Source organism: Arachis ipaensis, chromosome B10 (genome assembly GCF_059453495.1).
Source record: "Arachis ipaensis isolate K30076 ecotype BB chromosome B10, ASM5945349v1, whole genome shotgun sequence".
In the NCBI taxonomy this organism is placed as follows: Eukaryota; Viridiplantae; Streptophyta; class Magnoliopsida; order Fabales; family Fabaceae; genus Arachis; species Arachis ipaensis.
This window is the reverse complement of record NC_142435.1, coordinates 89406090-89417492: the sequence shown is the minus strand read 5'-3', so window position 1 is coordinate 89417492 and position 11403 is coordinate 89406090. Positions and strand designations below refer to the sequence as shown.

Below are 11403 nucleotides of genomic sequence, written 5' to 3'. Positions count from 1 at the left end.
CAAGTTTTCTATCCCTTCGTCAGATATGAAGTTAGATTAATTTTGATTAAAATTAAATTAATATCAATGTCATTTATGTTTCAATATTTTTATAGAAAAAAAAAATTGTTAGAATAATGTTAACCAAAATCATATTAAAATGTAAAATTACTAAATGAACATTATTTATATCGTTTCTTATATTACATTTGTAATTTATTTTTAACAATAAAATATAATATATTTTAAAAGTATAAATATGAGTAAATAGTCAAATTGGTCCCCGAAAGATAGGTCATTCTTCAAACGAGTCCCCGTAAGATAAAGATAATAAAATTTGTCCCCGAAAAATTTAAAATTGGTAACGTTAGTCCTTCCGTCAAATGTTTCAGTAACGGCGTGAAGATTTGCTGACCTGGCCGTTAGTGTGACACGTAGGCGAAGGATGAAACGGCGTCGTTTTCTTAGTTGCTCCTTTACGACGCTTGGTTTTCATCCCTGTTTCGTATTCTCTCTCAAGTTGCATCCTTCTTCCGAAAAGAAAGAACCCCTGCAATCCCTTCATCTTAGTCGTTTCCTCCAGGAAGACGAAGCATTGAACGGCGACGAGCAGGCTTGACCGACGACGACAGTGTGCTGGAGTTGTTGGTGAGCAGTTTGCGACGAGGTTGGTCAACTGAAAAGGGCACTCCATCGCCTTGCGTGAGAGGTAGGTTAGCTAGCTTTTCTTATTTTGTGAGAGTGATTCTGATTTTATCTCCTGATCAATGTGATTGTATTATCGTTGGACTTCCATTGTTACTGTTTGCAATGTTAGAGTTTAGGATAATGTGTTCAGGCTTAGGGCTTTGGTGATTAGCCATGATATGACCCTGTTTTTGGATTGTTGAGAATGTTGTTTGTGCTATGTGTATGTGCATGTGTGTGTGTTAGATACATTTTGGGAGTTGATGTTGAATATGCTTTGCCTCTCCATGAAATAAATTTGCATCACTTGTTGCTGTTTTGGTTTCAGATGGAAGGTCCCCCAATGACCTTTGTATTTCACCATGGTGGGAAGTTCCAAACAGATGAATCAGGCTATCTGTGTTATGAACCAGATAATACTGAAGTATTAATGGGTGTAGATTCAGACACTCTAGACGTTTTCTTTGTGAAGGGATACTACAAGGAGCTGGGATATGCTGAGATGAACAACTGCTTGTGGAAAGTTCCTGGAACGCTGCTGGAAAATGGGTTGAGGAAGCTGGAAAATGACACGGATCTGTTGGAATTGGTTAAGGATTGCAGGAGGAATCATCACCTCATCAACATCTATTTTGAGCATGTTGTGTCCAAGCCACACGTGGTTGACTGCATGAGTGAGGATGATGATGAAACACTTTGTTTGCCAACCATCCCTGAAGAAGTAGAGAAACCGAAGAAGGACCACAGTGATGCAATGTCCAAAGATTATTGTAAGACAACAAAAAAATCACCTCAGCCAAAAACAGCCAAAACTCAGCCCACTCCTAAGGCTACTCCTCAGCCCACACCTAAGCCAACTCCTCAGCCCACACCTAAGCCCACTCCTCAACCCACACATAAGCCCACACCTAAAGTCACACCTGAGCCCACTACTCAGCCCACTCCTAAGCCCACTCCTGAGCCCACACCTAAGTCTAACCCCCAACCCACATGTACGCCCACACCTGAGCCAACCCCAAAGCCCAAGTCCAAGCCCATGCAAAAGCCCGTCCAGCAACCCCAACCTTGGACTAAACCCTAGGCTGCTAAAGGGAGTAGCAAGGCTACAGCAGCCGACAAGATCAGCAAGAAGGTGAAAGCCACAACCAGTACAAGATCTGGAAGGCAGGCTAAGGCAACTCCAGTTGCAGATGATAGTCAATCTCATGATTCAGATTCATATGATAGTGCTGAAGACAGTTTGTACAAGCCACCAAAAGGTGCAGGAGATTTCATATACAGTAGTGAGAGTGATAGTGGAGTTGATGGAGTAGAGTCTTTCTGGGCCAAGAAAGTAGAACACAGAGAGAAACATAGGCCTGCTACTGACAGAAGAAGGGAGAAAGCTATTGACACTGATGACTCCAGCTATGAGGACATCGAATCTGATGAATGCTCTGATGTAATTTAATGATGTAATTTAGTTTTTCTACACAAATCTTATGGTATTTTGATGTAATTTCAGATTCAGATGACGAATTTGATTGGGAAGATTCATCAGATGGAGATGAATGGAAGTCAGAAGACTCTGCCCATGAGTTAGACTCTGAAGATGAAGGGCCAGCTGTGTATCCACATTATAATGACAAGGCCAAATTTGGTGATCTGAAGTTTGAGGTAAGTATGGTTTTCAAATCCAAGCAACATTTTATGGCTGCCACTAGAGATTACACTATACAATGGGGTAGGAATATTAGGTTCTGTAAGAATGACAAGGTTAGAGTGAGGGCGGTTTGTAAGTGTGAAGACTGTCCATGGGTAGTATATTGTAGACACAATCCCAGTGATGGTTCCTGGCAGATAAAAACACTAGTTGACAATCACACTTGCGCAAGAAAGCGAAAAAACAGAGCTGCTACATTAGAATGGACTGTGAACAAGTTATACCCAAAACTTAGGAAGCACCCTAAGATGAAGCATAGGGAGGTGTATGAGTGGTTTGTTAGAAAGTGCAACGTGAAGCTGAATAGTTTATGCTTAAACCGAGCTCTTAAGGCATCTAGGAAGATAGTTGAAGGGGATGAGATTGCTCAATACGGGTTGATATGGGATTATGCACATGAATTGCTCACTGCCAACCCAGGTTCGACAGTTCAGGTGGGTGTGATTCCCATAACTGATAATCCGCCTCAGTTCGAGAGATTTTATGTCTGTCTAGATGCTTGTAAGAAGGGTTTCAAAGCAGGCTGTAGGCCATTGATAGGTCTAGATGGGGCATTCCTGAAAACATTACACGGAGGACAGCTTCTCACTGCATGCGGACAGGATGCAAACAATCACATTTTTGTGATTGCATACGCAATTGTTGATGTTGAGAACAAAGAGAACTGGAAATGGTTCTTGGAGCTGCTCCTATCAGACCTGGGAGAATATGAGGCAAAAAACTTGTGTTTCATATCAGACATGCAAAAGGTGAGGACTAATTTGAGTCCCGATTTGATTTTTAAGGACTCTTTTGATTTAATGATGCATCTTTGAGGACTTTTATGACTGTAAATCTTGTTGGGGTTGATTTTTTTTGCAGGGGTTAATACCAGCAGTCAAGGAACTCGGCCCAGCTATTCCACACAGATTTTGTGTGTGGCATTTGTGGAGGAACTTCTCCAAACAGTGGGGCAGCGTTGAACTTAAGGACTTGGTCTGGGAGTGTGCAAGATCGAAGACCCCGGTTGAATTCGAGAGGAATATGAATAGAGTCAAAAGGATTAACGAAAAAGTTTGGGAATACTTAGCCAAGTGGCCGAAGGAAGCTTGGACCAAAGCCCATTTCAGTGAAGGGCCAAAGGTTGACAACATCTGCAACAACACTTGTGAATCCTTCAATGCAAAGACGAAGCATGACAGAGGTAAGCCTATTCTGAGTCTGGCAGAGGAGGTACGAAGAATGGTGATGAAAATCATGTCTGATAATAGACTGAAGCTTCTGAGTTATCAAGGAAAACTTGCTCCAGTTCAGCAGAGTAGACTGGAATCTCTTATTAAGTTATCCAGAAACTGGGCTCCCTACTAGTCGGGTGATGCGAAAGAGGAAGTCTATGAAGTTCAAGGATGGCCTACTAATATGGTGGTAGATCTGGGGAAGCATACTTGCTCCTGCAGGTTTTGGCAGTTGACAGGTTGATTTCATAACTTATTTCATCTTTCATATGCATACCATGATTCATAACTTATTTCATCTTTCCTATTTCATAACTGAATGCCTTTTTTTTCTGAAAAATATAGGCATGCCTTGTATGCACGCAATATCAGCCATCCAAGAAAAAAATGATAAGAGTCCTGAGGAGTATTGCCACGAATGGTTGAGCATGGATGCTTACAGAAGAACATACCAATTCAATGTTAATCCTGTCAAGGGACAAGATCTATGGGAGAAAACTGGTTCTCTTGCACCTGTTCCACCTCCTATCAAACCCAAACCAGGCAGACCAACAACAAATAGAAGGAAGGACAAGGATGAAGGACCCACTAGCACGAAGACAAAAATGAAAAGGAAGTATGCTCCAATTCGGTGCATGTACTGTGGCGAGGTGGGCCACAACAAGAGAACTTGCAGCAAGAAAAAGCAAGACGATGCTCAGGAAAAAGCAAGGATGATGCAATTGCAGCTTGCAGCTGTTCAACAACCACAACCTGCACCTGCTCCAGAAGCAGAAAAGGAAGATCACGCTCAGCCTATACAGACACCACCTGCAGTAGCAGTAGCTGCTCACGATGAACAAACTGAAATTTCTGTTACTCAGCATGCTCAGCTTCCTCTGACACAACAGTCCCAAACCTCAAGCAATGTCACTCAGGTAATGTTGTAAAAAGTTTTAATTTTAGCATTGGTTACTTGTATCTATTTTTGATTTCAGACAATGATGAAAACTGTTTGATGCAGACTAGAAAAAGAGGAAGGCCTCCAAAACTCCATGTAACCAGGGCCAGGGCAAAAGGAAATGCCTCTCCAGGAGAAGTTGCTGTATCTGCTGAAACCATCAAGGAAAGCAGCTCCGCAACAGCCAAGAAACTTGCCAGCTTCATGACATTTGTTCCAACTCCGGGTTTCAAACCTCCCAGAAAGAAAGACATAGAATGACTTCAAGACTTGAAAACATAAGATATAGGGCATTTAGTATCTGTTATTTTGTCGGGGCTAAATTTTAGTTTTTATAAACAATGTGGGAATTGTGGTATCTTCAGTAGCTCTGTTTTTTGTATAGCCCTTTATGGTATACTGCTTTGAACTGTCAGCTACAACCTTTTGGATTATTATCATGTTAAAACAATGTTCTTATTTGAATCTGAGACAATGGAAACTAGTTCACCATTGGTGATGTTATCATATTTTTCTATTCCTACTTTACTTAATTTTAATTCTGCTTTGACTGATTTGCTTATATAATGTTATGATCAACAACAAAATTGCATGTAAATAACCTTTTTACTTGTAAGGAAACATCAACATACAAGGTTTTCACCTTTTCACAGTAACTGCTTCACTTCCCACTAAAGAACATACACATAATCATAAAAACCACAATCACAAATATTAACCCAAAATACAGTTGCATCCTAAGTGCTTTTACTTCAGCTTCTAAGGTCATCATTCTCCAAGATATGTTATGGTTTAACAAAGCAGCATCACTCTCCATTTGTGCATTAGTTTTAACTTCTCCTAAGTTCTCTAATCCTTCATAGTCGTCGTCCTCAGCCCACCTAAAGTAATTGCAGTGGCTACCCTTCTGCACAACCTCAGGGAACCAAATTGTCAAAATCCAAGCAATGTCAATTGAAGCTTCAAGAAGACTACAATGATAACTCACCCGGTATCTTGGACAAGCATGGAACAATCTATCAGGATTTTCTCTTGTCCCAGACTTCTTGATTACTGTCTTCAGCCCACAAAAGCAAACTTCGTCGGAGTTCTTCCTCCGCCACCGCAGCGAAGAGCTCGAGGCATGGCTTCCGTGTGATTGCGACACATGTCCACTGCGACCCCCACCTACGCTACCCATCGTCCAACCGCTCATAAATTTTTGGCCTCTGCAGAATCAAGCTCAAGGTGCACCAACAATGGCAATTTAAAACGAAGAGGGGATTAGGGTTTACGCACCTGGGACTAATTTGACATACATATGGAAACATATCTTGTCACCAACCCCTCTATGCCAAGCTGGCATGCTCATATGCCACACTAACAGCCACCTAAGCAACAGCTAACGGTGTCACTGACGGAGTTGACGGAAATTTGACGGAAGGGCTAACGTTACCAATTTTAAATTTTTCGGGGACAAATTTTATTATCTTTATCTTACGGGGACTCGTTTGAAGAATGGCCTATCTTTCGGGGACCAATTTGGCTATTTACTCGTATAAATATTATTTTGTGGTTTGAACATAAAATTTATATGTATTCAATTTTCAAAATATATAAATTCATAATAAATTATACTATTTTTGTTTTTAATGTTTGTAATTTTTTCTGAAAATACTTTTAATATTTAATTTTATTCAGTTTTGTCTCTAACATTTTTTATTTGTGTCAAAATTATCCTTAAAAATTAAAATTTTCAATTTTATCCATAATAATTTATATTGAGTTAATATCTATAGGTAATTTTGACACAAATTAAAAACTTTAGAGATCAAATTAAATGCAACTAAATTTTAGAAATAATTTTTAAAAAAATTGCAAATATTAAAAATAAAAAATATATTTTATCCTTAGATTTATTTTAACTAAAATTATATTATTTGTGAAAAATATAAGCCGTATTAGAAATGTTCAAATTTTACTATACTTTTGATTTCAAATCAATAATTAAAAAGTCATTATTGCTATACTATTTAGAAACATTTCAACAAACAAAAATAGGTCAAGATAAGGGCAATTTTGGCTATGTTTACTTTTTTTATTATGAATAGTAATTGACGAATGTTAAAGCAATAAAAATCTGCTCTAGCCTAATGTGGATTGGGATAAAAATTTGACGAAAAAAAATTCATTTTTTTTCGAAAGACCTATTATTACACCTTTCAATAAATTAAAAGCACATTTCATAGATAAAACGGCTAATTAAATAGGTACTATTTCTACTTACAAATATTTATAATACTGATAAAATTACACATGAAATATCACAACTAATGCTCTCATAAAAGATAGGTTCTAATTAATAAAAATATCTAAATATCTGAATCCGCTAAATTTAACGTTAAATTGTCGAAATATCCCTTTATATCTTCAACCTCCTTCTGTTCATCTTCGTTAACATCATTCCCAGCTACAACAAGAAATAAAATCTTCTACTAACAGTTAACACTAAAATGAATTATGGGAAGCTTCACTTCGAATCGATAAACACATAATAAAAACAACAAAAAATCTACAAGAATAGCAATGATAAACTCATAATAAAAACACATAATCTTCTATTCATGTTATTTTAAAAATTTTACATATCTTTATTGGGTGAATACTTAATCCTGCCTTTATCCATTTTAATAAAAATTAAGATAATTTTTATCAAAAAAAAAAAATACTTTGACTTCCAACTTTTTTAGTTTTTTTTTTTTGTGACTAAATAGAAAAAAAAGAAAAAAAAGAGACAAAACCAAATTAATTGGCTAGGGTCATATCTAAATCTATTAGATGTTGAAGCTCACTCCATGGTTGGCTCCAATTCGAGTGAATGTCCTCGACAGAAGCAGCTGCTTTAGCCATACAATCTGCAACACTATTTGCAGTCCTCTGAATTAAAAGAATAGAGACTCTCCAATTCCAATTCATAACCTCCTGTATATGCTTTGCCAAATCCCATTCCGGAATATCCTTACCAAGCATTCTTTGGTTTACCAAGAAAAGAGCTTCTAAACAGTCTGTTTCACAAATAACCTCACGAAATCCATTCTCCCAAGCAAGAAGTAAGCCTCTCCAAATTGCATACAATTCAGCAAAAAGAACACTGCACACTTCGACTTTCCCAGTGCAACCTTTCAACCAACATCCATCAGGATTACGAATGATACAACCAAAACCAGCATAGCCAGAAGGAGGAAACCAACTAGCATCACAATTCAATTTAACAGAATAAATTGGAGGTGGAACCCTTTAATAAAAAATTTATTAAATAGTAAAAATTAATTTTATGGAAGTTTTATTTATAATGTATAAGATTTTAAGTTTCAAAACCTATTAAAAGGTTTATTTTATTATTTACCGGTAGTGGTTAAATGAAGGAATATCATAACTAAAAATAATGTTGCAAAAAGAAAAAATAATAATTACAGTAGTACAAAAACTTTTAAAAAAAATAGCATCCAATAAAAAATGAGAGAAGAGAATATTAATATTAATGGTATTAGTATTGGTGACGATGATGGTAAAAAAATAACAATAATAATAAAAATAGTAGAAATATAAGTGATAATAATGAGAATAAAAAAAGGGGTGATAATTGATTCTGTTATTAAAAATTTTTTTTAAGAGTTTAAAATCCTCATAAAATACAAATAAAATCCCATAAAAATAATTATCGTTCACTCGTTATTATTTAACGAATTTTTTAACAAAAAGATCATATTCTTTTAAAATAAAAAAATTGAGAGTTAAATTATTATTATTATTATTATTTTTTTAGATACAGATCATTTTATTCTTAGTAAAAATGGAGGAGTTGAATGGAGTCTTTATTCTATTTTTACCTTTAGAATTGTAATTTTTACTCACACCCAAAATTAGAAAAGAAACATTATTTATATTTAATTATCTTTAATTTTTAATATTAAAAAGTGTGTTTCTAACAAATTTGAATATGTACTTACGGGTGTATCTAAAATAAATATAACAAAATAATATAACAACTTCGTACGTATTGAATATACCACTTTTTATAAATTATAGATTTTATTAAATAAAAATTAAAAATTATTATAAAAAATATTTTATATATATATATATATATATATATATATATATTTATGTATTAGTGTATTTTGTATTTATTTTAAGTTTATTAATATTTTTCTTTTATAACAGTATTTAATTTTTATTTAATGGTCTAATAATTTATTCAATGGGCACAAAATTCATTTTGAAAATCATGTAAATGATCAATTAGTATACATAGAGGAATCCATCATCCATTCAATATGGTGTGGGGGACAAGTATCCCATTAGCATTGTTTAAAAATATTAGAAAATATACATTTATGTATATACGTACCTCTATTATAAAATTATATTTGTTCCTATATTCAAATTAAGGTTCTAAAAATCGAACCGGTCATCGAATCGTTTTAACTATTGGTTTATTAATTCATAAATTTAACTGGTTTGATTGAATCGTAAAAATTGTTTTATAATAAAATAATAAATAAAATATAAATAAATACATTAAAATATAATTATATTCTAATATAAACTTTAAAATATTATCCAAAGTAAAAGTAATACATAATCAGAATGTTATGATCTTATTTAAATACAAATTCAAAAATCAAATAACAAAAACAACCAACCAAATATAAAATACCAACATCCAACTCATTCAAGTTTATCATTCAATCTTATTAGTCATTTTGGAATTTTCATGAGATCAGCTTGACTTATTCCGTTGGATAACTTTTAGTAAGGTATAAATCCAAGTTAATATATGGAAATGCAAATCAAAAACTAAATGTTTGCAAAATATTTCATTGATCAAATGCTGAAATGCGGTGAGATCAAATAACAACCAGCAAGCGTCACAAAGCAAAACAATCGTATTCACCTTAGAACGACACAACACAAGCTTACCCTAATCAATTAATCAATCAATGCTTCAAAAATTAATCATGCTTCAAGCAATCAACAAGGTTTAGAACCAACAATTAATCAATGTTTCAACAATTATTATTACAAAAAACAAAATTCATACCTAGGGTTGAAGAATCACAAGTACAAAATCCAAATAGAAAATCCAGCAATCCAATAACAAAAAATAAAGATAATCTCAATCTCAAGAATCACAGTAACACCAGTAATTTAGCAAATTAACAAATTAACAATTTGATAAAACAAAGCAACCCAATAATCTCAATTTCAACAACGAACTAACAAGTACAAAATCCAAATAGAAAATCCAACAACCCAATAACAAAAAACAAAGACAATTTCAATCTCAAGAATTACAATAACAGCAACAATTCAGCAAATTTACAATTTGAGAAGAGCAAAGTAACACAATAATCTCAAGTGCAAGAATGACAACAACTATTTACCGAATTAACAAGTACAAAATCACAGATTCACAAGAACCCATAGCAAATCACTCCAACCAAATGATCTCATAAGTCAAAATTATTCGATAATAATTCAACCTAGTAACAAGTTACAATAACAAAATTCACAACTTAACTAACAATAATTATTCATAATTATTCAACAATCATTCAACAAAGTTCACAGTTTAATTCACAATTCACAGAAAAATAAAAAAGCTAAATCATAAACATAGCTCACAGTTCACGGTTCACAATTCACAGAACTTCACAGTAACAATAAATTATTCAATTATAGTTAAAAAAATTACCTAGAAGCTAGAAGCCTTGAACAGAGCACGCAAGAGGCTAAAATGGTTCACTAAATCAGTTCACACTTCAGTGACTTCACAGTTCACAGAGCTTCACAGAATCAAACAATGGTTCAATCATAGTTAATAAAAAATTTACCTGGAAGCTAGAAGAAGCCTTCAACAGAGCATGCAAGAGGGAGACAGAGACACCGAGTGACCAAGACAAGAAAGCGTGGCTGCGCAATGGGCTTCGAAGTGGAGTAACAGAGCTAGTGCCGGCGGCAAGGTGGCTCCGCGACGAAGGAAGGTTGCAATGGCTGCGCGATAGAAGGGAAGGTTGATATCGATGGCTACTACGCGATGGAAGAAAAGTGAACAACCAAACGGTGGCTGCTCGAAGGAACGACGGCGGCGGAACGAGGCGATGGCTGGACGAAGGTGAGGGACGGCCAGGAGCTCGATTGAGAGGAGCCTTGTCCTGGACTGAGTGTGAGAGAGGCAGAGTGTTCTAGAATCTGGATGGAGTTAGGGCATCTGGCACGAGAGGATGGAGTTAGGGCAAAGCTAAGTGCAGCAGATGAAACGGCCACGTTTGGTTCTCCACTCAAAAAACCGGCCGGGTCACGGTTTGGTTCGACCAACGGGTTTTTGGCCGGTTCATCGGTTCAACCGGTTTTACTAGTCAGTCTGAACCGGTTTTCAGAACCTTGATTCAAATACAAATTATGCTAAACTTTTGTGGCAAAAAATTTATTTTATCAAATTTAATCTCACACAATAATAGAGCAAACTACCATTTCTACCCACGAAAGTTGAAAACGCTGACACATCTACCCATTAAAAAAGGAAATTACCATTTGTACCCATGAAACATGAGTTTCATACAACAAAATTATCCAAACACTAAAAAATCACATGAAAATCCCAAATTACCATTATCATCATCATCCTCATTGTCTCAGGCCACCGCCCCACCACCGGCGACCACCAAGCTGTCGCTCCCTCACCCGATTTCCTCTTTTCTTCCTCTCTCTCGCCCCTTCTCACCCCTGTTCCTTTCTCTGCTCCTCTGCGTAACCACCGCCGTGGCACTCAACAGTCGCTGGCTTCGTCAAGTCCCATCCAACCTCCACTCGCTGCCGCCGCGTCCTTTCTCCCTTTC

General features: G+C 35.8%; 1 protein-coding gene across 1 annotated transcript; it reads right to left on the bottom strand.

Moving 5' to 3' along the window:
• Nucleotides 1-5183: 5183 nt before the first annotated feature.
• LOC148580810 (uncharacterized) lies at nt 5184-5702 on the bottom strand. The gene is made up of 2 exons (XM_088501791.1): nt 5511-5702; nt 5184-5429 (listed from the first exon to the last, which is right to left on the bottom strand). Exons 1-2 carry the CDS (start codon nt 5700-5702, stop codon nt 5184-5186), a joined length of 438 nt encoding a protein of 145 aa, XP_088357917.1.
• Between the last annotated feature and the right edge of the window lie 5701 nt (nt 5703-11403).